Raw genomic sequence first — 27622 nt, 5'->3', positions numbered from 1 at the left:
CCCGGGTAATTTTTGTATTTTTAGTAGAGACAGGGTTTCACCGTGTTGGTAAGGCTGGTCTCGAACTCCTGACCTCATGATCCGCCCGCCTTGGCCTCCCAAAGTGCTGAGATTACAGGCGTGAGCCACTGCACCCAGCCAATTTTTTGTATTTTCAGTGGAGACAGGGTTTCACCATGTTGGCCAGGCTGGTCTCAAACTCCTGACCTCAAGTGATCCACCTGCCTCGGCCTCCCAAAGTGCTGGGATGACAAGCGTGAACCACCACCCGTGGCCTGCAAAAAACCAAAAAATGAATAAAGAATATTATCTGGGCATGGTAACGTAGCTGTGGTCCCCGCTACTCAGGAGGTTGAGGCGGGAGGATCTTGTGAGCCTGGGACGTTGAGGCTGCAGTGAGCTATGATCATACCACTGCACTCCCGCCTGGGCCACAGAGCAAGACCCTGTCTCCAAAAGAAAAAAAAGATTTTCTCAGCCCCAAGACCTGAGGCTCACCGCTGGGGACAGGGCACCCTGTTAACTCTGGCAAGAAAAGAGAAATGAGCAGCATCTGCCGAGGGCACCATAACGACACCATTTATTCTGATGTCTGCATCTGGAGTTCTATTCCGGACCTGGCTGGGGAGGGTGGTCTCTGGGGTGGATGGGACAGGATGGTCCCTGCTCCCCGCCGAGCCCACCTGGGAAGCTGTGTGGCCGGTCTGCTGCGGACATCCGAGCCCTGGGGAGACAGAAGTGCTGGTGTTCAGGCTTTATGGTGCAGGTGCAAGGAGATCCATGCCATCGAGCAGTTCCTTGTTTCATGGAGCCCTGCAAGGGCTCCGCTGGGGGGTCCCTCTCCTGCGGGCTCTGAGAGCTGGACCCCAGTGATTTCTGGAAGGATGGAGGACAGGTTCTGGGACCTTCAGGCTTCGGTGGTGACAGCAAGTTAATTGCACTTGTTGGATTTTCTGGCAGAAGCCAGGAGAGACGGGGATGGTGTCCTTCTCTTTGGTGACCATCCCAGGCACCCAGAGGTGACCAGACTTCTGTGTGGCCTGGGACAATGCAGGGCTCAGGCAGGAAGGGCCACTGAGGTCAAAGGTCACTGATGGTTCTGGTGAGGAGTGGGGCGGCAGGGATGCAGCCGGGGAGAGGAGGTGGCTTCCCTGGTTCACGCCCCAGTCTCACCTTCCAAAGGTCTAGGGGACATAAAGCTCGTGAATTTTTCTCCCGTAGCCCTTGGGGTCACACAGAAAAAGGAGTGCAACTGGAAGTTTGCAGCATGTGGGAAAGGCCAATTCCGGCAGAAGTGGAAGACGCCAGACCCGGGGAGAGGCGCCCGGCCTGGGCTGGTCATAGGGAGAGAGGACGTTCTGAAGAGGCAGACGGCCAGGCACGGTGGCCCACGCCTGTCATCCCAGCACTTTCAGAGGCCTAGGTGGGCTGATCACTTGAGGTCAGGAGTTCCAGACCAGCCTGGCCAACAAGGTGAAACTCCGTCTCTACTAAAAATACAAAAAATGAGCGGGGCATGGCGACGCACGCCTGTGATCCCAGCTACTCAGGAGGCTGAGGCAGGAGAATCGCTCAAACCCAGGAGGCGGAGGTTGCAGTGAGCCAAGATCACGGCACTGCACTCCAGCCCGGGGGATAGAGCAAGACTCCATCTCAAAGAAAAGAAATCTCAAGATGGTTGTAAATCTGTAAATGTGACTATAAAAATCAAACCTGTTATGACACACGAAGGGGCTCTTTGGAAATGAGTCAGCAGCGGGGTGCACGACCTGCGCCCAGGAGGCCAGGCAGCCCTGGATCCGGTGAGCTGCGCGTTTCAGAAGAACTGAGGAAGCAGAGCGCACTGAGGAAGAGGCAGGGCCGGGCGCAGTGGCTCACGCCTGTGATCCCAGCACTTTGGGAGGCCAAGGAGGGAGGACGCTTGAGGCCAGGAGTTCAAGAGCAGCCTGGGCAACTCGGTGAGACCCCTGTCTCTTTTATATATATATAAAAAAACTCTGTAAAAAAAAAGGGAAGAGATTGGGGAGGGAGGAGAGGATGCCGGGTCCAGGTCGTCCCTCTGTGTGAAGCAGACACCAGCGGCTGCCAGCAGGGGCGCAGGGTAAGGGCCTGGGGGGGATTTCTGCCCTCAGCTGGCTGGATGCCCCTCAGCCTCTTACCTCCCCCACGGGAGATGTTAGGAAGCCGAGCAAGCTGGGTGCCCTTGAGAGGTGGCCCAGGCAGGGCGGCCCCGGGCGCTCCCCAGCGAGGTGGAGGCAGCATTGGGTGGGGACTCGGGTTGGGGTGGAAATTCTGGGAGGTGGGAGCCACCCAGGGCGGAGAGTGAGCCTGGAAGCCGGCCCGCCTCCCGGGAAGTGGAAGTGGTTTAAAAACACAGTGGGCTTTTCCGGTTGCTAGTAACACACAGAATTACAGAGTTCAAGATGGTGAGGAAGCCGTCTGCCATCTGGGGCTGGGGCTCCTGACGACCCACACCCGCTCAGTGGCCCAGCCCCCGGGCTCCCGAGATGCTCGGGACGGAGAGCAAGGTGGCGGTGGTTCAGGAGCGTCCTCCTCCATGTCTCCGAGGCCCCAGTGGTGGTTCGGGCATCAAGGGGCCTGTGGGGCTCTTAGTGGCACATCCGGGCGGTCATTTCTTTCTGTTAAGAGCAAGCAGGACATCAACTACCATTCCCAAAAGGGTGACGCAGACAGCAGACACAAGGAGATGCATAGGAGAGGTGGCAGCTGGGGGCTTCCCTGAACCCCCAAACAACAAACACCAGATGGGCGATGGCACACCTGAGACAAGGACTGCAGACTACCCCGTGGGGCCAGAGTTGGCACCTGCAGATCTGTGGGCCAGACAGTCCCTGTCGTGATGGTTCAACTCTGTCTTTTTTTTTTTTTTGAGATGGAGTCTTGCTCTGTCGCTCAGGCTGGAGTGCAGTGGTGAGATCTTGGCTCACTGCAACCTCTGCCTCCAAGTTCAAGGGATTCTCTAGCCTCAGCCTCCTGAGTAGCTGTGATTACAGGCTCCTGACACCATGCCTGGCTAATTTTTGTATTTTTAGTAGAGGCGGGTTTCACCATGTTGGCCAGGCTGGTCTTGAACTCCTGACCTTGTGATCCACCTGCCCAGGCCTTCCAAAGTGCTGGGATTGCAGGCGTGAGACACAATGCCTGGCCTTACTCTTTTTTTTTTTTTTTTTTTTGAGACGGAGTTTCGCTCTTGGTACCCAGGCTGGAGTGCAATGGCACGATCTCGGCTCACCACAACCTCTGCCTCCTGGGTTCAGGCAATTCTCCTGCCTCAACCTCCTGAGTATCTGGGATTACAGGCACGCGTCACCATGCCCAGCTAATTTTTTGTATTTTTAGTAGAGATGGGGTTTCACCATGTTGACCAGGATGGTCTCGATCTCTTGACCTCGTGATCCACCCGCCTCGGCCTCCCAAAGTGCTGGGATTGCAGGTGTGAGCCACAATGCCTGGCCTTAATCTTTTTTTTTTTTTTTGAGACAGGCTACTGGCTCTCACCCAGGCTGGACTGCAGTGGCACGATCTTGGCTTACTGCAGCCTTGACCTCCCAGGTTCAAGTGGTTCTCCTGTCTCAGCCCTGTGAGTAGCTGGGACCACAGGCACGGACCACTTTGCCTAATTTTTTTTTTTTTTTTTTTTTTTTTTTTTTTGTAGAGATGAGATCTCACTATGTTGCTCAGGCTGCTCAAACTTCTGAGCTCAAGTGATGCTCCTTCTTTGGCCTCCCAAAGGGCTGGGTTTACATGTGGGAGCCACCTTGTCTGGCCGTTTTTAACCATTTTTTAAAGCTGTTAGAGAACAGTGTCCCACCTGTGATCTTTGGGAGGCCAAGGCAGGAGGACTGCTTACTCTCATGAGTGGAGACCAGCCTGGACATTGTAGTGAGATCCCATCTCTACACATAGGAAGAAATCAGCCAGGCATGGTAGGGTGCACCTGTGGTCTCACATCAGGGTCCCCACATCCACACAGCGCCCGGCAGCCTGGGGAGCAAAGCAGCCCCAGGAGGGTTCCAGTGCCAGGCCCTGAATCACTGGCACCCACTCCACTGCTGGCCCCATCACCCAGTCACAAATTTGGGCCCCAATCTCAGGAAGTGACATTGGCTTCAGTCGTGTGGACCCCACACGGAGGAATCTGGTCCCTGGGTTGGTCTCCCGATAAAACCCAGTAAGGTGGAAAGCAGTCAGGCAAGGGCAGGCTGGCTGCGGAAGTGGGGTGGAGTCCAGGCCGGGCGCGGTGGCTCACGCCTGTAATCCCAGCATGGGAGGCTGAGGCAGGCGGATCACTAAGCTCAGGAGTTCGAGACCTGCCTGGCCAACATGGTGAAACCGCATCTCTACTAGAAATACAAAAATTAGCCAGGTGTAGTGACGCGTGCCTGTAGTACCGGGTCCTGGGGAGGCTGAGGCAAGAGAATGGCTTGAACCTGGGAGGCGGAGGTTGCAGTGAGCTGATATCACACCATCACACTCCAGCCTGGGCTAGAGCGCGAGACTCCATCTCAAAAAAAAAAAGTCGGGGTGGAGTTCCCTGGCTCCGGCTCGCATCCCTTTCATAAGGGACACTGAGCGGCGCTCAGGACACCTGACCTCAGGACTATGAAGGTGGAATGAGCTGGAGGTGGGGTTGGCACCGAGTTGGGGAGGAACCCGCACCTGTCGTCCAGATTTGTTTCGTGGGAGAACGCAGGATCCCTCCCGGCTACCTCACCACCTGTCCCATCAGCAGGGTCCCAGGTTCCAATTCCAGAGCCTGGGGCTGTGACCCAGGGAGAGATCAGGTCACCCGCTGCTGGGCCGACTACGGGCAGTCAGGAGTCCTGGCCCCGGAAGGGTTCCTCTGCCACTGGTCTCCACGGTAACCCCACGCCCCCGCCGTAACCCCTCCCCCTAGAGTCCCAAGCCCCCACTGTAATCCCATGCCCCCAGTGTAACCCCATGTCCCCACCATAACCCCGCATCCCCACCGCAACCCCGCGCCCTGGAGCCCTAAGCCCCCGCTGTAATCCCACGCCCCCACCGTAACCCCGCGCCCTGGAGCCCTAAGCCCCCACTGTAATCCCAGGCCCCACCGTAACCCCGCGCCGTGGAGCCCCAAGCCCCCACCGTAACCCCGCGCCCTGGAGCCCCAAGCCCCCACCGTAACCCCGCGCCCCACCCTAACCCCGCGCCCTGGAGCCCTAAACCCCACTGTAATCCCATGCCCCCGCCGTAACCCCTCGCTCTGGAGCCCTAAGCCCCCACTGTAACCCCATGTCCCCACCATAACCCCGCGTCCCCACCATAACCCCGCATCCTCACCGCAACCCCACGCCCTGGAGCCCTAAGCCCCCGCTGTAATCCCACGCCCCCACCGTAACCCCGCGCCCCACCGTAACCCCGCGCCCTGGAGCCCTAAGCCCCCACTGTAATCCCAGCCCCCACCGTAACCCCGCGCCCTGGAGCCCCAAGCCCCCACCGTAACCCCGCGCCCTGGAGCCCTAAACCCCCACTGTAATCCCATGCCCCCGCCGTAACTCCTCGCTCTGGAGCCCTAAGCCCCCACTGTAATCCCATGCCCCCAATGTAACCCCATGTCCCCACCATAACCCCGCATCCTCACTGTAACCCCACGCCCTGGAGCCCTAAACCCCCACCGTAACCCCGCGCCCCGGCCGTAACCCCGCGCCCTGGAGCCCTAAACCCCCACTGTAATCCCAGGCCCCACCGTAACCCCGCGCCCTGGAGCCCCAAGCCCCCATCGTAACCCCGCGCCCCACCGTAACCCCGCGCCCTAGAGCCCCAAGCCCCCACCGTAACCCCGCGCCCCACCGTAACCCCGCGCCCTGGAGCCCTAAACCTCCACTGTAATCCCAGGCCCCACCGTAACCCCGCGCCCTGGAGCCCCAAGCCCCCACCGTAACCCCGCGCCCCACCGTAACCCCGCGCCCTGGAGCCCCAAGCCCCCACCGTAACCCTGCGCCCTGGAGCCCCAAGCCCACACACCAGTGGCTCCAGCTCCTTGGTGTCGATGAGGCTGAACTCCTTGACGAAGTAGTAGAAATGCTTGTAGCAGGTATTCACGTGGGCCTCGGAGCCCATCTGCGCAATGCGGTCGAAGTGGTGGATGTAGACGTGCACGAACACGCGGAACAGCCGTGACAGGATCTTCCGCACCGTCTGCAGGAAGTTCTTGGGGAAGGGTGTGCCTGCAGGGAGAGGGATGGGGCGGGCCCACCGACTCAGCCAAGTCCACGTCCAGAACCCCCTGCTCATGGATGTGACAAGGGGCTTCCAGGCAGAAATCGCTGGCGGACCGGGTACGCTGGCTCACGCCTGTGATCCCAGCACTTTGGGAGGCCGAGGCAGAAGAATCACTTGAGGTCAGGAGTTTGAGACCAGCCTGGCCAACGTGGTGAAACTGCATCTCTACTAAAAATACAAAAATCAAGGGCCGGGCGCGGTGGCTCAAGCCTGTAATCCCAGCACTTTGGGAGGCCGAGGCGGGTGGATCACGAGGTCAAGAGATCGAGACCATCCTGGTCAACATGGTGAAACCCCGTCTCTACTAATACAAAAAATTAGCTGGGCACGGTGGCGCGTGCCTGTAATCCCAGCTACTCAGGAGGCTGAGGCAGGAGAATTGCCTGAACCCAGGAAGCGGAGATTGCGGTGAGCCGAGATCGCGCCATTGCACTCCAGCCTGGGTATCAAGAGCGAAACTCCGTCTCAAAAAAAAAAAAAAAAAAAAAAAAAAAATACAAAAATCAGCCGGGCATGGTGGCGTGCACATGTAATCTCAGCTACTCGGGAGGCGGAGGCAGGAGACTCGCTTGAACCCGGGAGGCAGAGGTTGGCAGTGAGCCATGATCATACCACTGCACTCCAGCCTGGGCAACAGAGTGAGACTCTGTCTCAAAGAAAAAAAAAGAAAAGAAAAAGGAGAAAGAAAGGTATGCGGTACTCTGGAGAGACGTACCGTAATGATCATCCACAAACCCGTGCTGACGGGGTATCCCTGAGAGCGACCCAGCGCATTACACATGGAGCGGGCAGGAGGTCCCTCCCAGGGGCTGATGATCCTGGTGAGTCTGGGGGCTCCACGGCAGTGATTCTGAAGCCACCGAGAACGCTGGGCCAGCGCTAGCAAGGGTGCTTGTCTCTGCACCAGACCCACGAGGGCCTCCAGGCCCGATGCTAATCCCGCCCTTCTCTGCTTTGCGGTGAGGGAGACAGGCGTCACCAGGAGCGACCCAGGATGAAGGGGGGCTACGGAGAGTCCTGTAGCTTAGGAGAAGATGAAGACATGGAATCTTTCTTTTCTTTCTTTTTTTTTTTTTTGAGACAGGGTGTTGCTTTGTCGCCCAGGCTGGAGTGCGGTGGCGTGATCACAGTTTACTGCAGCCTCAACGTCCTAGCCTCAAGCGATCCTCCCGCCTTAGCCTCCCGAGTAGCTGCGATCACAGGCGTGCGCCACCATGCCCGGCTAATTTAAAAAAAGGTTTTTTTTTGAGATGGATTCTCTCTCTGTAGCCCAGGCTGGAGTGCAGTGGCGCGATCTTCGCTCACTGCAACCTCCACCTCCTAGGTTCCTGTTCAAGCAATTCTCCTACCTCAGCCTCCCCAGTAGCTGGGATTACAGGCACGAGCCACCATGCCCAGCTAATTTTTGTATTTTTTAGTAGAGATGGGGTTTCACCATGTTGGCCAGTCTGATCTTGAACTCCTGACCTCATGATCCACCCGCCTTGGTCTCCCAAAGTGCTAGGATCACAGGTGTAAGCCACTGTGCCAGGCCAGAATTTTTTATAGAGATGGGATCTTGCTTTGTTGCCCAGGCTGAGCTCAAACTCCTGCGCTCAAGCGAACCCTGGGCTTGGCCTTCCAAAGCGCTGGCATTACGGGCGTGAGCCACTGTGCTCGGCCTCCCCGACTTTTCCGGAAGGCTCTGGATCCCTGAGCCCCGGCCGCCCGCGACTCACCGACATTGGTGGGGAAGAGGTCCTCGTTGTTGATCTGCGCCTCGATCCAGTCCATCAGCAGGTCCATGTACCGGGGCGCGGAGAGCGCCGTGGGCTTCCGGAACATGCGCTCGTCCTGCCAGCGGTACTCGTACTTGGGGCCCCCCGACATGACGGGGCAGGACTGCTCCGTGCAGCCGTCGCTAATGGTGCCATAGATGAGGTTGACGCGGTTGAAGAAGTCCACCACGTGCACGGCCACCCAGTCGTGGAGGTCCTCGCCGGGGGGCAGCTGCACGGCCAGCCGCAGGTCCAGCCCCGCGTTGAGTGACGCCTGTGCCTTCTTGTGCAGCTCGAAGCGCTGCGTGCCCGGCTCGAACTTGCGCTTGGGGCGGAACGTCTTGTCCTTGTTGAAGACTTGCTTCAGGAAGGGGTTGGACATCTTGGTGACCGATGCCTGCTGTCCCGGAACGCTTCTGCAGAGGGGTCCTGGGCCAGCTGGCTGGGGGCGTGGACCAACCCGGGAGAACACCAAACACTCACCACGCCCCACAGCTCTCCCTGTGGACCTGAAATACACAGGGAGTCATGACCTGCTGGAGGCAACAGTTTCCCGGAAACTCATGCTGGGGGCACAGGCGACAGGATTTGTCTTCTGTTTTGTTTTGTGTTTTGAGACAGAGTCTCGCTCTGTTGCCCCAGCTAGAGTGCAGTGGTGCGATCACGGTTCACTGAAACCTGTGCCGCCCAGGCCCAAGCGATCCTCCCACCTTAGCCTCCTGAGTAGCTGGGACTACAGGCACACACCGCCACACCTGGCTAATTTTCTTTAGTTTTAGTAGAAACAGGGTCTCGCTATGTTGCCCAGGCTGGTCTCCAACTCCTGGGTTCAAGTGATCCGCCTACCTCTGCCTCCCAAAGTGCTGGGCTTACAAGTGTGAGCCACTGTGCCCAGCCACAGGTGGCAGGGTTCAAAACATCCCCTGGACTTTTGACTTTTTTTTTTTTTTTTGAGATGGAGTTTCACTCTTGTTACCCAGGCTGGAGTGCAATGGCGCGATCTCAGCTCACTGCACCCTCCGCCTCCTGGGTTCAGGCAATTCTCCTGCCTCAGCCTCCTGAGTAGCTGGGATTACAGGCATGCGCCACCATGCCCAGCTAATTTTTTGTATTTTTAGTGGAGACAGGGTTTCACCACGTTGACCAGGATGGTCTCGATCTCTTGACCTCGTGATCCACCCGCGTTGGTCTCCCAAAGTGCTGGGATTACAGGCGTGAGCCACCGTGCCCGGCCTAGACTTTTGACTTTTAAGGATTTTCACACAAAGGGGGCCACCTCCTCAGTGGACAGACCAGAATTGCACGTGGTGAGGCCTGACTGCCTCACAGCAGAAGGTGCGGAGAGCCGGGCCCCAAGAGCCCGCAGGGGCTGCATCCTCCCAGTGCCTGATCTGGGCCTGGACGCCTCCTCCCCGGCGCTCTGGGACTTCAGTGTGGGGGGTAGGCTGAGATGCAGGTTACAGGGGACTGCGTGGGCCGAACTGCAGCCGCCACAAAGGAAGCCATGCCCCGGTGCCCGCAGCCTGTGTGTGGGAGCCTGGGTGGAACAGGGTCTTGAGGGGACGTCATCCTGTGTTATGTGGGTGGGCCCTATGGTCAGTGACAAACGTCCTCATGAGCGAGGCGGATACGGGGAGACGGACTCGTGGGCACGGAGGCAGAGATGGGGGTGATACTTCAACAAGCCAAGCGTGGCCCAGGACGCCAGCCACCACCAGGAGCAAGGAGAGGCCTGGGCAGAGTCCCCTCGGCCTCAGAGGGACCCAGCCCTGCCCATACCTTGGTCAGGGAGGTGCGGCCCCAGAACTGAGAGAAGGAATCTCTGTCGTGTTGGCGTTCTACCCACTGGTCACTGGGTCAGGGACCCCTGCGGTCAGTGTGACCTCTCTTCACTTGGTTACATCTGCAAAGATCCCCTTCCATGTTGGGTCACATGGTGAGGTGCCGGGTGACTCCGTGGGGCGCTGTCCAGCCCAAGGTACCGTATGAATGAGGAAACCTCCAGGAGCCGGCCCACGTCTCGTGCACGCCTGAGTGGTGACTTGTGAGACGCCTGCAGCTTGCTCTGGGGCGGGGGCCCTGGCGTTCCCCTACTCCCGTGAGAATCCTCAGGGTACAGCGACCGAGTTCATCTATCACGGGGCACAGGGACGACCTGGATCACACACTGTGCCTGTGCCGGGCTCACGCTCACCACGCAGGCCTGTCACCACCAACACTGACTGTTATTGTCACTGCCAGGACGCCGGTGCCGTGCCAGGTCCAGCGTGGATGCAGACCCCACCCAGACTTGACTGTGACACTCGGGGCCAGGCTCATGCAGGGCGCTGGGCAGGGCGGGGGTCCCCACCCCAGCACAAGGAGGACCCAGACGAAGGAGTCAGACGGGGAGAGGGAGCGAGCCCACGCCTGCCCAGGCCCACTGGGCTCCATGCAACCCTCACAAGGAACACACACACATTCATCACGCTCCAGTAAATCCCAGCCCCCAGCACTTTTTTTCTTTTTGAGGCAGAGTCTCGCTCTTGTCACCCAGGCTGGAGCACAGTGGTGCGATCTCGGCTCACTGCAGCCTCCACCTCCCAGGTTCAAGCGATTCTCCTGCCTCAGCCTCCTGAGTAGCTGGGATTACAGGCACTCACCACCAAACCCGGCTAATTTCTGTATCTTTAGTAGAGACGGGGGTTTCACCATGTTGACCAGGCTGGTGTCAAACTCCTGACCTCAGGCGATCCGCCCACCTTGGCCTCCAAAGTACTGGGATTACAGGTGTGAGCCACCTCACCCAGCCGTGTCCAGAAGTTTGAGGCCAGCCTGAGCAACATGGCGAGACCTAGACTCTACAAAAAAATTTAAAACTTAGCTGGGTGTAGTGGCATGCCTGTCATCCCAGAACTGAGGTGGGAGGATCGTCTGAGCCCAGGAGTTCGAGGCTGCAGTAAGCCACGTTCACACCACTGCACTCCAACCTGGCCAACAGAGTAAGACCCTGTCTCAAAAAATAAAAAATAAAAATAAAAACAAGGTGTGGGCAGAGCTAGATCCTTCTGGAGGCCCCAGGGCTGAGGGTTAGGGTCCCCCCACACTCTACAGGACAGCCCCCACCAGCGAATGATCTGGACCCAAGTGTCCGCAGGGCCGGGGGGTCGGGGGAGAGGCGCTGCATTGTCTGGAAGAAAAGCAAGTGAGAGTCACGGCTCACACCTGTCATCCTAGCACTTCGGGAGGCCGAGGCAGGCGGATCACCTGAGGTCAGGCGTTTGAGACCAGCCTGACCAACATGGTGAAACCCCATCTCTGCTAAAACCACAAAAATTAGCGGGGTGTGGTCGCAGGCGCCTGTGATCCCAGCTACTCAGGAGGCTGAGGCAGGAGAATCGCTTGAACCTGGCAGGCAGAGGTTGCTGTCAGCAGAGATGACGCCACTGCACTCCAGCCTGGGTGACGAAGCCAGACTCTGTCTCAAAAAACAAAGCAAGTCACAGAAGGACCGAAGCTGGGAGATCACTGTGGATGATCGGGGGGTCCGGAGTCCTCACAGGGTCCTCACGAGAGAAGGTGGGAGGCTGAGAGTCAGGGAGAGACTGAAGAGGCTGCGCTGTGGCCGTGACCGGGGAGGAAGGGGCCCCAGCCAAGGGATGCGGGCCCCTCTGGATGAAAGGTGGGAGCTGGATTCTCCCCTGGAGCCCCCAGGAGGCTCAGCCCTGCTCATTCCTCCATCTCAGCCCGTGCCATCTGCTCCGGCCTCTGGCCTCCCGGAGAGCTGTAAGATGATGCATCTGTGTGGTCTGAGGCCACTAAGCAGCGTCAGCGGGAAACTCGCAGAGGAGCCGAGTCCCAGGTCCCCGAACCACACACTCACAGCCTGGTTCCGTGAGGCCGGGACCCTCCCGCTTCTGCTGCCCCGGGGCCTCACGCACACCCTGCCCATCCTTCCAGGACACCGGTTTTGGAGGGGACCTGAGGCAGCACTGAGAGTTGGCCTAGGGGAGAGCCCGCCACGGACAACGGGGGGAGGATGGAGGAAACCCAGAAGCGGGGGCAGGACCCCTCTCCCCTCAGGAGGACGCACTGTCAAAAAGAGCCGCAGGTGTGAGCGAGGATGTGGAGACATGGGACCCTCTCCCTCGGCGGCGGGAACAGAACGCGGGGCAGCTGCCGTGGGTGAGAGCATGCGGATCTTCAAAAGGTCAAACACTGAGTCACCCTGGCAACCCCACCCCAGGGGCTCACCCGAGAGAAAGAGGCACAGATATCCACAACGTGGAAACCCGTGTCCGCAGCAGCGCGATTCACAGGAGCCCAATGAGGAGATAGCCGCGTGTCCAGCCACAGGGGAGTGGATCAATGCGGCACGCCAGCCACACACCGGAACGTGACCCAGCCACGAACACGAACGAGGCTCGGACACCGGCGCCGCACGGATGCACCTTGAGGACGTCACGCTCACTCAGCAAGAGACACCAGACACAAAAGGCCACACAGGGCGTGATCCCATTTTTATGAATTGTCCAGGATAGGCCCATCCGCAGAGGCAGGGAGGGGATTCGTGGGTGCCGGCGCTGAGGGCAGGGGAGACGGGGGTGGTGGCTGGGGGGGCTGGGGTGTTCCTTGGCAGTGAGGGAGTGTGCTCGAATATTAATACATTACAGCGATGTCTGCACAACTCTGAATGCACTAAAAGCGCTCAATTGTACACTTTCAATGGTGAACTGTATGCTGCATGATTTGTTTCCCAATAAAGCTGCTGTACAAAGTGTGTGCTGGGCGTGGAGGCGTCTGCTGTGAGTGCCGCAAAGAAAAACTGAAGCCAGCTCCTCCCAGGCTCAAACTCAGGCACACACTGTCTTCAAAAATCCGTGTCTGGCCGGGAGGGCGGCTCACGCCTATCATCCCAGCACTTTGGGAGGCCGAGGCAGGCGGATCATGAGGTCAGGAGTTCCAGACCAGCCTGGCCAGCATGGTGAAACCCCGTCTCTACTAAAAATACCAAAGTCAGCCAGGTATGGTGGCGCTCGCCTGTAACCCCAGCTATTTGGGAGGCTGAGGCAGGAAAATCGCTTGAACCTGGGAGGTGGAGGTTGCAGTGAGCTGAGATCATGCCACTGCACTCCAGCCAGGCAACAGAGTGAGACTCTGTCTCAAAAAAAAAAATCTGTGTCCCTGGCTGGGCGTGGTGGCCCATGCCTATAATCCCAGTACTTTGAGAGGCCGAGGGGGCAGATTACCTGAGGTCAGGAGTTCGAGACCAGCCTGGCCAACACAGTGAAACCCCGTCTTTACTCAAAATACAAAAAAATTAGCCAGGTATGGTGGCAGGCACCTGTCATCCCAGCTACTCAGGAGGCTGAGGCAGGAGAATCGCTTGAACCGGGAGGTGGAGGTTGCAGGTTGCAGTGAGGCGACATTGTGCCATTGCACTCCAGCCTGGCCGACAGAGAGAGACCCCGTCACAAAAGAAAAAAAACCCATAAAAACCTGTGTGCACTGTGAGCACAGTGAGGACAGAGTCTGCACCGTAAGAAGGCACAGGGTCAGTGGTTTGTCACAAGGGAGTCCTGGTGAGGACTGACTGGCCAGGGACACTGCTCAGGGCAGCCTGGGTGCAGTTGCCAGGAGGACTCAGGTCCCACCCACTCTGCAGTGACCAGAAACTTCCCCAGCACCGCCCTGGGGCCCTCGGCCACCGTCATCACTTCCTGCCACTAGGGTTAACACCCAACGAGGAACTTGCACTTTACATTTTCCTGGTGCGAAAACCCCGTCTCCATTTTACAGAGGGAACCAGGCCTCTACCTGCTGGCTCTGCGGACACTGGGGCCCCATGGTTCTCTGGGGCGGGGCTGCCCCGGGCACTGCAGGGTCTGAGCAGCGTCCCTGGCCTCCACCCACTCCATGCCAGGAGCACCCTCAATTGTGGCAACCACAGATGTCCGTGGATATCACCCAGTGTCCCTCGGGGTTAAGATCAGATCGCCCAGGGTGAGACCGTGGCTCAGAAGATAATGGCTGACTCTACAGCAGTGTCTCACGCCACACAGCTGGTGGGTGGATCGGCGGGGGCTCGAACCCTGGACTCTGCGGGTGAAGCCACTGCTCTTTCTGCCCCACAACTCACTAAACTCAGCAACTCTCGGGGACGTAGGCAGCTGTCTGATCACGAACCTAGTGCCATGCACCTCCTGAGCCAGGGCTGCTCCACCACGGGCCCCTCCACAGCCCAGCAGAGTCACGTGGATGTTCCGAACCCAGGGGCAGCTGACCCGCCCTGGTTTTGCTGGGGTGGGGGGCACAGCCCCAGGGTGACCACGCGGGTACCCGACTGCTTGCTTCTCGTCTATTTTTAGAGACAGGTTCTCCATCTGCTGCCCAGGCTGGAGTGCAGTGGCAGGATCACGGCTCGCACTTCAGCCTCTACCTCTTAGCTCAAGGGATCCTCCCACCTCAGCCTCCTGAGTAGGTGGGATCACGGGCACTCACCACCATACCCAGTTAATTCCTTTTTTTTTTTTTGTATTTTTTTGTAGAGACAGGGTCTCACTATATTGCCCAGGATGGTCTTGAACTCCTGGACTCAAGCAATCCTTCCGCCTCCGCCTCTCAAGGTGCTGGGATCATAGGTGTGACCCACTGTGCCTGGCCACCCCTGCCTACTTCCCAAGGAAGAAGCGATCCCGAAGACCAGCCTCAGACCCTCCCTGGGAAGCGCCTGATTCAAAGAGGCCACCTCTGTGCTGGTGGTCCCCTCGGGGGCTGGGCAGTCCGGGACACATCCACGCTGGGGCTGAGCTGGTGTGAGCCGGTTTTGGGGAGGAGGGAGACCTGAGGCCCTTTCCCAGTGACGGCTGAGAACCCTGGCACCTGCCCCTGTGATGAGCTCTGCAAAGCCAGCCACACCTGCCCGCAGGCCACACCCGCTGCAGCTCGAGATCAATAAATCCCCTTGGAAGAAGGCAAAATGACAGCCACAATCCACCTGCCGCAAGCAAGACGCTCCTCCACGCTGGGAATCACCTCAGTCCCCACACGTCTCCAGACAGGGCGAGTGCATGCCCCACCTTACCAAAGAGGGAACCACGCAGGGGTGTGGACTCCCATCCACCCGGCCAGGCCCACGCCTCCCCTCCTCCCCATTTCCATTTCACACCTGGGCTCCTCACCGACCTCGAAGCCGACTTTCCAACATCAACAGAAATCACAGCACAGAGAAAAACCCAACCCGCCACAGCCAGGAGCTGCCCTCTGTTCATTTCAGTGCCTCCCAGGCCAATTTGGGGGCTTAGCTTGCAACCACGCTACCTGGATGGGCAGGCGGGGCCTTCCAGCAGCAGTATTGCGCTCAGGGCTGACTGCAGCCGAGGGAGGAGACCCCCACCTGGGCTGAGCCTCAGGGAGAAGGTGGCTGTTCCCACAGGCCTCTGCTGGTCTTTTTAAAACTCTGTAGAGATGGTATTTCAGGTGTGAGCCACCGTGCCTGGCCGAGCCTCAGGGAGAAGGTGGCTGTTCCCACAGGCCTCTGCTGGTCTTTTTAAAACTCTGTAGAGATGGTATTTCAGGTGTGAGCCACCGTGCCTGGCCGAGCCTCAGGGAGAAGGTGGCTGTTCCCACAGGCCTCTGCTGGTCTTTTTAAAACTCTGTAGAGATGGTATTTCAGGTGTGAGCCACCGTGCCTGGCCGAGCCTCAGGGAGAAGGTGGCTGTTCCCACAGGCCTCTGCTGGTCTTTTTAAAACTCTGTAGAGATGGTATTTCAGGTGTGAGCCACCGTGCCTGGCCGACGCTTGTCTTTTCCTAGAGCCCTTTAGAAGCCTGTCTACCAGACTCATGCCAGGACAGTTCCAGAAAACAAGAGAGCAGCCCAAGGCATTTGTACACTTCCTCCTGGCATTTCTGTCTCCTTTCAGAAGGGGAGGGGGGCCGGGCACAGCAGCTCACGCCTGTAATCCCTCCATTTTGAGAGGATGAGGTGGGAGGATCACCTGAGGTCAGGAGTTCGAGACCATCCTGGCCAACATGGTGAAACCCCATCTCTACTAAAAAGACGAAAAAAATAGCTGGGTGTGGTGGTGGACACCTATAATCCCAGCTACTTGGAAGGCTGAGGCAGGAGAATCTCCTGAATCCGGGGAAGTGGAGGTTGCTGTGAGCTGAGATCACGCCACTGCATTTCAGAGTTAGACTCCATCTCAAAAAAAAAAAAAAAAAAGTGGAGGATTTTAAGTGGAATGAAACATTTTCTGAAGAACCTCGCGGACGGGCAGAGCTCCCATCACAAGCAAACAGCTTTCTCTTTCCTTTTTATTTTCTTTTTTTTTTTTGAGACAGGGTCTTGCTCTGTCACCCAGGGTGGAATGAAGTGACGTCATCATAGCTCAATGCAACTTTGACCCCTGGGCTCAAGCCATCCTCCCTCCCTCGCCTCCGAGTAGAGGGACCAAAGATGTGGGCCACTACACTAAGCTCATTTTTTGTTTTTGAGGCTGGAGTGCAGTGGCGCGATCTTGGCTCACTGCAACCTCCATCTCCCGGGTTCAAGGGATTCTCCTGGCTCAGCCTTCCGAGTAGCTGAGTTTACAGGCACATGCCACCATGCCTGGCTAATTTTTGTATTTTTAGCAGAAATGGGGTTTCACCATACTGGCCAGGCTGGTCTTGAACTCCTAACCTCATGATCCGCCCGCCTTGGGCTCCCAAATTGCTGGGATTACAGGCGTGAGCCACCGCACCTGGCCTAATTTTTTAAAAGTAGAGACAGGGGTTTCGCCATGTTACCCAGGCTGCTCTCAAATTCCTGGCCTCAAGCAATCCTTCTGCCTCGGCCTCCCAGAGTGCTGGGATGACAGACGTGAGCCACCACGCCCGGCCCAAGTACACCGTTTTCTATCAGGAAGAAACACAGGCTCCTCGGCGGAGGGGTGATCGACCACAGAAAGGGTCTTTTCCAAGGAAAGGCCGGAGCAGCCTCGGGACCCCGACCCCACCCTCGCTGTCCCCCGAGACCGGGACTGGTTACCGTGTTGGGGGCTCCCTCTGCTCTGCTCTTCTCAGACTCCTCCCGTGGACAGTGTGGGGAACATAAGGCGGGAACCAGCTCTCAGAATTCAACGCCAAGGCCTTCTCAGCTCCCTGGGTCTTCCCCAGGACAAGACCCAAGTGACTCTTGGAAACTTCTAGAGAAATGAAAGGTAAGACGACAAATTCCCCTGCCGCAACACCCCTATCCCTTTTTTTTTTTTTTTACACAACACAGTTTCTCTAAGCAACCAACTGGTATGACCCCTCCCCCACCGAGGTGCAGCAGCTCACGGCCTCGGTCACCCACTTCCTTCCGGAGGCTTCCACATCCTGCCACTGCCTCGGGGACCGCTGCCCCTGAGCATGGGAGGAGCCAGAGAGACAAGCCCTGAGCAGAGACGTCAGTTCCCTATGTTCTAGGTCAGTGCACAACACTGGCTCCCGGCCTGGCAGCCCTGATACTTGGCTGGAAGATGCTCCCGGCCCAGAATCTGTCCTGTTAAAAAAGGTGGCGTCCCAGAGCCACTTTCCAAAACCTGAGTATTTATTTAAGTTTTACTTTTATTTATTCATTTTGAGACAGTTTTGCTCTTGTTGCCCAGGCTGGAGTGCAATGCAGTGATCTTGACTCACTGCAACCTCCCCCTCCCAGGTTCAAGGGATTCTCCTACCTTAGCCTCCCGAGTAGCTGGGATTACAGTCATACACCACCACACCTGGCTAATTTTTTGTATTTTCAGTAGAGATGGGGTTTCTCTATGTTGGTCAGGCTGGTCTCAAACTCCCGACCTCAGGTGATCTGCCTGCCTCGGCCTCCCAAAGTGCTGGGATTACAGGCTTGAGCCACCGCGCCCGGCCGTATTTATTTTTTTGAGGTGGAGTTTCGCTCTTGTCACCCAGGCTGGAGTGCAATGGCATGATCTTAGCTCACTTCAACCTCTGCCTCCAGGTTCAAGGAATCCTCCTGCCTCAGCCTACCGAGTAGTTGGGACTGCAGGCACGCGCCACTATGCCTGGCTAATTTTGTATTTTTAGTAGAAACGGGGTTTCGCCATGTTGGCCGGGCTGGTCTCGAACTCCTGACCTCAGGTGATCTGTCTGCCTCGGCCTCCCAAAGTGCTGGGATTACAGGCGTGAGCCACTGTGCCTGCTCCATCAATACAGAGTGAGAGTGTCCGACTGCTCTTCCGGGAAGCAGACAGGCTGGAAGCCAGGCCTGCCCAGGCCACTCCAGGCCAGGTGCCATCGAGGGGTTAGCATTCTTCCCTAATCCTCCTGATGACCCTTTCTTCTGTTTTCAGATGGACATATGACTCACATACCACAGATTTTTCACCTTTTAAATTGTACAGTTATGTGGCTCCTGGCGTGTTTGGAGTTGTGCAAACACTACCTTCATCTAATTCCAGAACACTCTCATCACCCCTAAAAAAAACCCTGTCCAGGCGCAGCGGCTCACACCTATAATCCCGGCACTTTGGGAGGCCTAGGCAGGAGGATTGCTTGAGGCCAGGAGCTCAAGACCAGCCTGGGCAACCTAGTGAGACCCCGTCTCTGCAAAAAATCCTTAGAAAGTAGCTGGGCATGGCGGATGTGCCTATACAGTCCCAGCTTCTCGGGAGGCTGAGGTGGGAGGCTCGCTTGCGCCCAGGAGGTCGAGGCTATAGTGAGCTATGATTGTGCCACTGCACTCCAGCCTGGAGGACAAAGCGAGACCGAAACTAAGATCGTGTCACCTAGGGGAGTTACAGTGACGAGACGTGATGGGTGCCTGTGGTGCCTGCTTCAGAGAACCCAGCCCAGGTTTCAAAAGACAAGAGCCCGAGTGTCAGGAAGAGGAAGCCACAGGAAGGAATGCCCCAAGCGCCCACCAAACTCAGGCTGCACTCCTTCCTCGGAGCTTTCACTGAGGGGGGCTTGACTTGGCCCCGCCTTCTTGGCCTCCTGGACTGCTTCGGTCTGAGCGAGGAGGCAGAAGCCATGCTCTGAGCCCGCCCAGTGGGAGCCTGGCTTCCCCTCCCCCCCCGCCCCCGTCTCGCCTCCTCGTGGCCGCTGTGAAGAGCTCCCAGCCACACTCAGCTGCAGCAGGGGGCTCCCTTGGGGGACGGTTCTGCACCCTGGGGGACACCGGGTGATGTCTGGGGGCATTTGTGGTTGTCATAACTGGGTGATGCTCCTGGCACAGAGTGGGTGGCGGCCAGGGATGCTGCTCTGCGCCCTGCAGTGCCCAGGACACCCCACCCCAGAGAACGATCTGCCTGGAATGTCTGCAGTGCCAAGGGGAAAAGCCTGTCCTGGGACTGGCAGAGCCAGGGATCTTAACTGTTCCTTTTTTTTTTTTTTTGAGATGGAGTCTCGCTCTGTCTCCCAGGCTGGAGTGCAGTGGCACAATCATAGCCCACTCCAGCCTCAACCTCCGGGGTTCAAGCAATCCTCCCACCTCAGCCTCCTGAGTAGCTTGGACTACCGGCGTGCACCACCATGCTTGGCTAATTTTTGTATTTTTTGTGGAGATGGGTCTTGCTACACTGCCCAGTGGCACAATCATAGCCCACTCCAGCCCCAACCTCCGGGGCTCAAGCAATCCTCCCTCCTCAGCCTCCTGAGTAGCTGGGACTACTGGTGTGCACCACCACGCCCAGCTAATTTTTGTATTTTTTGCAGAGACAGGGTCTTGCTACATTGACCAGGCTAGTCTTGAACTCCTGACCTCAAGCAGTCCTCCCACCTTGGCCTCCCAAAGTGCTGGGATTACAGACGTGAGCCACTGAGCACGGCTCTGTCTCCCTCTTTAATGAGTAATGTTTAGAACTTGCCAACCTCATCACTAGTTAGTAGACAGTGACTGTCGCCTTCAGAGGTGTAGACATGCATCTGGCCGTCCGTGCTTCTCCCGCTTTCTGGGGACCACTCCCCTGTGCACTCATAAACCAATCCCACTGGAGTTCACGCCCCAGCCCCGTAAGGCTGGCAGCGTGGGTTGAAAGTGGACGCTCCTGTTCCTACTCAGTGATCGCCGACCTTCGCTTCACTAGTAAACAGGCCTGACATCTGCTGGGGCCCTGGAGGACGTGCTTGCATGAAACCCATCATTTCCTGGCCGGGGGAGGGGCTCACTGCGCTGCCCGTCAGGAAGCTGAGGCCAGGTGCCTCGCCCCGGGGGTATGAGTCTGGGCTTGAACTCACATCCTTCAATTCCAAATCCGGTGTGTCTGCCACTAGGGCAGGGTTTCCATTCTCCGCACTGTGGACATCGGGGTGGGTCACTCTCTGCGAAGGGGCCGTCCTGGGCACTGCGGGGTGCTGAGCAGCGTCCCTGGCCTCCACCCACTGCATACTGGGAACACCCCCAGTCATGAGAAAAACACAAAGGTCCGAGACTTGGCCCAGTGTCCTCTGGGGGGACAGAAACACCCTCGATGGACACCCCTTGGGTTAGGGATTCCACAGACCCCCAAGAGACTCTGCGTCCCATGATCCTCTGCTCTGCTAAGGTCCCAGGAGGCTACTGAAATCCACACCCTGAGTGGGGAGGGGAGAGGAGAATCCCAGGAGCTGGGACGCCCCTGGTTCACACCGTCTGCCGCATCGGGAGTGTGTTCTGGTGTCTGGTATGAGCAGGAAGCAGACTTGATTTTTTTTTCCAAATAATTAATGCAGTCTCCCCCTTAGCATTCAGGGCCGGATTGTTTTCTGGGGTGAGTTTGTCCTGGGCATTGCAGGTGCTGAGCGGCGTCCCTGGCCTCCACCCACTCCATGCCAGGGTAGGGGCACCCCCGCCTTGAGTTGTGACAAACACAAGTTCCCTCCAATATTCCAAGTCCCCTGGGCGCAAAGTTGCCCTGGGGGAAGACCCCAGCTAGACTGGCAGCTTCCCCTCTGCTGTACAAAGGACTCCACCAAGGAAATTCTGGGGACCTGACACCTAACGCATCTCAGCCCAGCCATGGCCGCATCCCCAGAGCTCCTCAGCTGCAGGGCGCTTCTGAAACCAGCAGGCACAGCTGGCAGAGTTGGCACTGTGACTCAGGCTGTCTTGATTCTCCAGGGCACTTGGGGCCCAGCTCCCCACCCAGATGTCCCAGCTCAGCCCATCCCTTTGTCCCCAGTGGGGACTGTCCATGCTTTGAGTGGCTCACACCCTCGACCACTTCCTTTTTCTTCCCATTCGCCTCATGGCCCAGAAGCTGTTGGGGGCTGAGTCAGGGCCAGACCACCCTGCCCCCTGCCCCCAACCCCAACAGGCCTGAATACGGTGATGACTCTGCCCCTCAACACCAGGCAATGTTTGGGGACATTGCTGGTTGTCGGGTTGTGAGGGGATCTCCTGGCACAGAGTGAGTGGAGGCCAGGGACGCTGCTCAGCACCCTGCAGTGCCCATGACACTCCACCCCAGAGGATGACTGAGCCCTAAATGTCCATAGTACCTAGCCCCACACAGGAAGTCACTAACAGCTTCCTCCTTCCCTGTGAGATGTACAGTCGATGAAATATGACATTAAATGTAGCAATGATGAAAATACATGCATTATATTAACATACTGATAAGCTAAAGATAGACTCTGCATCAAAACCAGAAGACCTAAGAGGGAAAAAACCCACCACTTGTCGGGAAGAAAAGGGGAGAGAAACCTACGTGAAATTGACCCCTGTAGTAAGTAGCCCCACAACCAAGATTCCAGGGCCCGCTGCAGGCCAGATCACAACAGGAGCTTCCTGTAAAGTCATCCCAAGCCCATCTGGCTAGAAAGAAAAGCCTGAAACTTGAGCCAAAGTCCGTCAACCCGGGGGAGACTTCTCATCCCCACGTCATCCAGGGCGGCCCAGCCACACGGTTTTAAGAAGAATGAGGCCGGGCGCGGTGGCTCAAGCCTGTAATCCCAGCACTTAGGGAGGCCGAGGCGGGTGGATCACGAGGTCAAGAGATCGAGACCATCCTGGTCAACATGGTGAAACCCCGTCTCTACTAATACAAAAAAAAAAAATTAGCTGGGCACGGTGGCGCGTGCCTGTAATCCCAGCTACTCAGGAGGCTGAGGCAGGAGAATTGCCTGAACCCAGGAGGCGGAGGTTGCGGTGAGCCGAGATCGCGCCATTGCACTCCAGCCTGGGTATCAAGAGTGAAACTCCGTCTCAAAAAAAAAAAAAAAAAAAAAAAAAAAAAAAAAGAAGAATGAGACACAGGCCCTGGTGCAGAGGGACACTCAATATCCACTAAGTGCAAAGAGTAAGTTGCAAAACAGAATAGATACTGAGACCTTTTTTGTTCAAGAAAGAATAATAAATGGGTATGACCATGAAAAAACAATAAGGAACTATTGTCTCTGGAAGCAAGTTTTTTCTGCTGTTTGTCTGAGACAAGGTCTCGCTCTGTCACCCAGGCTGGAGTGCAGTGGTACAATCACAGCTCACTGCAGCCTCGACCTCTCGGGCTCAAACCATCCTCCCACCTCAGCCTCCCCAGTGACGCACGCCACTACGCCCAGCTAATTTTTGTATTTTTGGTAGAGATGGGGTCTTACTATGTTGCCCACGCTGATCTCAAAGTCCTAGGCTCACAAGCATGAGCTAAGGTGCCCAACCCTCTGTGAATCTTGTCTGTGTGTGTATGTGTGTTGTTTTAAGGAGTGGAGAGTTTTGTTTTGTTTTTTTTTTTGAGGCAGAGTTTCACTCTGTCGCCAGGCTGGAGTGCAGTGGCACAACTTTTTCTAAAAAGAGAAAAAATGGGCCGGGCGCGGTGGCTCACGCCTGTAATCCCAGCACTTTGAGAGGCCAAGGTGGGTGGATCACGAGGTCAAGAGTTCGAGACCATCCCGGTCAACATGGTGAAACCCCGTCTCTACTAAAAATACAAAAAAACTTAGCTGGGCATGGTGGCGCGTGCCTGTAATCCCAGCTACTCAGGAGGCTGAGGCAGGAGAATTGCCTGAACCCAGGAGGTGGAGGTTGCAGTGAGCCGAGATCGCACCATTGCACTCCAGCCTGGGTAACAAGAGCGAAACTCCATCTCAAAAAAAAAAAAAAAAAAAAAAAAGAGAAAAAATTAGCTGGGTGCAGTGGCGGGCACCTCTAATCCCAGTTACTCGGGAGGCTGAGGCTGAAGAATCGCTTGAATCCGGGAGGTGGAGTTTGCAGTGAGCCGAGATTGTGCCACTGCACTCTAGCCTGGGCAACAAGAGTAAAACTCTGTCTCAAAATATAATAAAACAAAAATACAAAATTAGCCAGGCATGGTGGTGCATGCCTGTAATCCCAGCTACTCGGGAGGCTGAGGCAGGAGAATCGTTTGAACCTGGGAGGTGAATGTTGCAGTGAGTCGAGATGGTGCCACTGCAACAAGAATGAAACTCTGTCTCAAAAAAAAAAAAACAAAAAAAAACGGAAAACGGAAGAGACCAGGCGTGGCCCCGAGAAGGTATCGTGTGAAAGTCTGAAAAAAAAACCCCAAGTTCAGCCTTCTTTCATGTGCAGCCAGGCACACACTGGACCACAGCCATCCACTGTGTATTCCGGAACCTTCTCTGGGACTCTGAAAGGCAGAAGTGAAGGCCTCTTCCCAGAATCCCATTTCTTTTTTTTTTCTTTTTGAGACAGAGTCTTGCTCTGTCACCCAGGCTGGAGTACAGTGGCACGATCTTGGCTCACGGCAACCTCTGCCTCCCGGGTTCAAGCGATTCTCCTGCCTCAGCCTCCCGAGTAGCTGGGATTACAGGTGCCCGCCACCATGCCTGGCTAATTTTTTTATTTTTAGTAGAGACGGGGTTTTGTCATGTTGGCCAGGCTGGTCTTGAACTCCTGACCTCATGATCCACCTGCCTCGGCCTCCCAAAGTGCTGGGATTGCAGGCGTGAGCCACCACACCTGGCCCCAGAATCCCATTTCTGAAGTCAGATTTGCCTTTTCTGCTTAAGCCATTTGACCCTCTAATGCCAGGAAAACAGAAGCAGAGCTCGTCAGCTGGGGAATGCCTAAAACTCCCCACCTTCAAACCCCAAGCTCTCAGTCAGCTGTGTGGGGAATTCTCCTGAAACATCCACTATGATGTCTCTAAGGCAGAAGAGAACCTCCTTGGAAGAGGATTTTTTTTTTGAGTCATAGTCTTGTTCTGTGGCCAGACTGGAGTGCAGTGGTGCAATCTCGACTCACTGCAGCCTCGACCTCCTGGGCTCAAGCAATCCTCCGGCCGCAGCCTCCCAAAGCACTAGGATTACAAGTGTGTGCCGCTGTACCTGGCACCCTCTTGCACTTCTTTTCTTTCTTTCCTTTTTTTTTTTTTTTTGAGACGGAGTTTCACTCGTTACCCTGGCTGGAGTGCAATGGCGCGATCTCGGCTCACCACAACCTCCGCCTCCTGGGTTCAGGCAATTCTCCTGCCTCAGCCTCCTGAGTAGCTGGGATTACAGGCACACACCCTTTTTTTTTTTTTTTGAGACGAAGTCTTGCTCTGTCACCAAGGCTGGAGTGCAGTGGCGTGATCTTGGCTCATTGCAATCTCCACCTCCTGGGTTTAAGTGATTCTCCTGCCTCAGCCTCCCAAGTAGCTGGGACTACAGGCACATGCCACCAAGCCCAGCTAATTTTTTTGGATTTTTACTAGAGACAGAGTTTCATAATGTTGGCAGGACGGTCTCGATCTCCTGACCTTGTGATATGCCGGCCTAAACCTCCCAAAGCGCTGGGATTATAGGCATGAGCCAACGCTCCTGGCCTAATACTAGAGACGAAGTTTCGCCATGTTGGCCAGGCTGGTCTCGAACTCCCTTTTTCTTTTTTTCAACAAGACACGGTCTCGCTATGTTGCCCAGGCTGGAGTGCAGTGGCTATTCACAGGCGCAATCCCACTACTGATTAGCACTGGAGTTTTGACCTGCTCCATTTCCGACCTGGGCCGAGTCACCCCTCCTTAGGCAACCTGGTGGTCCCCCGCTCCCAGGAGGTCACCATATTGATGCCAGACTTAGTTCGGACACCTGATAGGCATAGCACATTACAGCCCAGAACTCCTGGGCTCGAGCAATCCTCCAGCCTCAGCCTCCCGAGTAGCTGGGACTACAGACACACGCCACCGCGCCCGGCTTGAACTCCCAACCTCAAGTGATCTGCCCACCTCGGCCTCCCAAAGTGCTAGGATAACATGCATGAACCACTGCGCCCAGCCTCCCTCTTGCACTCCTGAAACAACCAGCAAACCAACCAACCAACCAAACATCCAGCTTCCCCTACACGAAAGCAAGACCAGGCCTGGAAAGGAACTGAATCCAGGAGAACAGAAAAGGAAGGTGGGTTTTATCTCATGAGTCAAAACCCAGATCATCCCACACATGCAGGGAAATGAATGACTCGCTCCTCAAGGCATCACTGTGGGCTCTGGAGGCTCCAGCCTTCAGCAGACCCTCGGATCTGCGTCCCAGCTCCTCTTCTGTAAAAGGGGGCTACTCGAAGCCCCTGTGACTTCATGAGGCACAGGAAGGAAGGGGGTCGTGATCGCAGCCTCGAGGCCACCCAGGGCACTCCTCCTGCCTGTGCAACTCCCAAAGCAGAAAGCACAGATGGAATGTGAAACATGCAAAACCCACATTTCAACAATTACCAAACCATCTGCTTTGAATACGGGCAGTTTATTGCATGTCAATTAAACCCGCATAAACTGTTAAGCAGGAAACGAAGAAAAACCAAGTGCAAAAAAGCAGTGTGGGCCGTGTGCGGTGGCTCACGCCTGCAATCCCAGCACTTTGGTGGGTGGATCTCTGAGGTAAGGAGTTCGAGATCAGCCTGGCTAACACGGTGAAACCCTGTCTCTACTAAAAATACAAAAATTAGTTAGGTGTGGTGTCATGAGCCCGTAATGCCAGCTACTCAGGAGGCTGAGACAGGAGCACCACTTGAACCTAGGAGGCAGAGTTTGCAGTGAGCCGAGATGGCGCCCTGCACTCCAGCCTGGGCGGCAAAGCGACACTCCAGACTCCATCTCAAAAACAAACATACAAAAAGCGTACAAAGACTGGAAATCTTATCCCAGGATAAGCCGCAGCTCTGGAGCACTGATTTTCTGCAGCGTGATTGCATTTTCCAGTCTCCCCTATCTCCCCTCCCTTCTCAGTGACTCCTTATAAAATGCACCATTGCTTACACTTTCTTTCTTTCTTTTTTTTTTGGAGACCGAGTTTTGTTCTTGTCACCCAGGCTGGAGTGCAATGGCATGATGTCGGCTCACCACAATCTCCACCTCGCAGGTTCAAGCGATTCTCCTGCCTCAGCCTCCCAAGTAGCTGGGATTATAGGCAGGTGCCACCACACCCGGCTAATTTTTCTATTTTTAGTAGAGATGGAGTTTACCATGTTGGCCAGGCTGGTCTCGAACCCCTGACCTCAGGTGATCCACCCGACTCGGCCTCACAAAGTGTTGGGATTACAGGCGTGAGCCACCGAGCCCAGTCTGTCGCTTACACTTTCAATACCCTCTTTGCTGCAGAAGGGCCGCTTCGGCCGGGCACGGTGGCTCACGCCTGTAAATCCTAGAACTTTGGGAGGCCGAGGTGGGTGGATCACCTGAGGTCAGGAGTTCAAGACCAGCCTGGCCATCATGGTGAAACCCCATCTTTTAAATTAAAAAAAAAAAAAGGCTGCTTTGAAAAAGCCAGACCACCCTGGGCCTTGGGGGTCCTGAAGCCCTTTGGAATTTTCATCCACGCGGGGAGGCAATAGGTCCTGGGGGAGGACAGTGGGTTGGAACCAGGAGTTGACCCCGCAGCTGGACCCCGCCCCCTGTATCCCCCTCGGGGGGGGGGGAATCGGTCTCCACGCCGCCCGCGTTCGCACCTCCCAAGGGATCAGCCTCCCTCGCCGCCTGCGTTCGCCTGGATCCTGAGGGATCCAGCTTCCCCGCCGCCTGAGTTCGCCCTTCCTCCCCCACACTCCCGGCTCTTGTTGCCCAGGCTGGCGTGAAGTAGCGCGATCTCACTGCAACCTCCGCCTCTGGGGTTCAAGCGATTCTCCTGTCTCAGCCTCCCGAGTAGCTGGAATTACAGGCACCTGCCACCGCGCCCGGCTAATTTTGTATTTCTAGTAGAGACGGGGTTTCGCCATGTTGGCCAGGATGGTCTCGAACTCCTGACCTCAGGCGATCTGCCCGCCTCGGCCTCCCAAGGTGCTGGGATGACAGGCGTGAGCCACTACGCCCGGCCTCGCCCTTCCTGAAGCCTCGGCCTCCCCGTCGCCTAAGTCCGCCTTTCCTGAGGGATCCGGCTTCCCGCCGCCTGGATTCGCCATTCCTGAGCGCTCGGTCTCCCTGCCGCCTAATTTCGCCCCTCCCAGCACCCACCTGGCCGCTTTGCCGCCCGCCTTCGCCCCTCCCGGCACCCACCTGATCGCCTCACAGCCGCCGCGGAGGGACACGGCCGCGGAGGACGCCTCACACGCGCGCCCGGCCGCACCCGCGGTTCGGGCCTACTCTCCTTAAAGGGCCCGGGGCTCTGCGCAGAAGCGACGTGCAGGAGTCTCCTGGAGACTCTGTCCCGCGGGCTCTAGGACCCCCAAGCGGCGAAGGCGCGCGGAGCCACGTTCCGGGCAACAGCCCTGGGACGC

General features: G+C 56.7%; 1 protein-coding gene across 4 annotated transcripts; it reads right to left on the bottom strand.

Annotated features, from left to right (window-relative positions):
- Positions 1-554: 554 nt before the first annotated feature.
- MOB3A (MOB kinase activator 3A) lies at positions 555-27423 on the bottom strand. Of its 4 annotated transcripts, none has more exons than XM_064371232.1 (5): positions 17036-18540; positions 15324-16207; positions 7986-8533; positions 6010-6212; positions 555-2639 (listed from the first exon to the last, which is right to left on the bottom strand). In XM_064371232.1, the coding sequence occupies exons 3-5, from the start codon at positions 8404-8406 to the stop codon at positions 2610-2612; spliced, it is 654 nt and encodes a 217-aa protein (XP_064227302.1). In that variant the 5' UTR covers positions 8407-8533; positions 15324-16207; positions 17036-18540; the 3' UTR covers positions 555-2609. The 4 variants fall into 4 exon arrangements, with proteins under 4 accessions (XP_064227302.1, XP_064227303.1, XP_064227304.1 ...); XM_064371233.1 differs by having other exon boundaries at positions 15324-15756; XM_064371234.1 differs by lacking the exons at positions 15324-16207; positions 17036-18540 and adding an exon at positions 27402-27423.
- Positions 27424-27622: the final 199 nt, after the last annotated feature.

Source organism: Aotus nancymaae, unplaced genomic scaffold, assembly GCF_030222135.1.
Source record: "Aotus nancymaae isolate 86718 unplaced genomic scaffold, 86718_ANA_hifiasm-v0.15.2.pri h1tg000124l, whole genome shotgun sequence".
Taxonomy (NCBI): Eukaryota; Metazoa; Chordata; class Mammalia; order Primates; family Aotidae; genus Aotus; species Aotus nancymaae.
This window is presented reverse-complemented; position numbering and strand designations above follow the sequence as displayed.

What these genes read in the sequence shown, in the direction of transcription:
- MOB3A (XM_064371234.1), bottom strand. Translation starts at nt 8,406, where the DNA reads ATGTCCAACCCCTTCCTGAAGCAAGTCTTCAACAAGGACAAGACGTTC. An exon ending in CCTCTTCCCCACCAATGTCG is followed by an intron (nt 6,213 to 7,985) that starts GTGAGTCGCGGG and finishes CTCTCCCTGCAG; the next exon opens with GCACACCCTTCCCCAAGAAC. An exon ending in CCAAGGAGCTGGAGCCACTG is followed by an intron (nt 2,640 to 6,009) that starts GTGTGTGGGCTT and finishes TGCTCTTAACAG; the next exon opens with AAAGAAATGACCGCCCGGAT.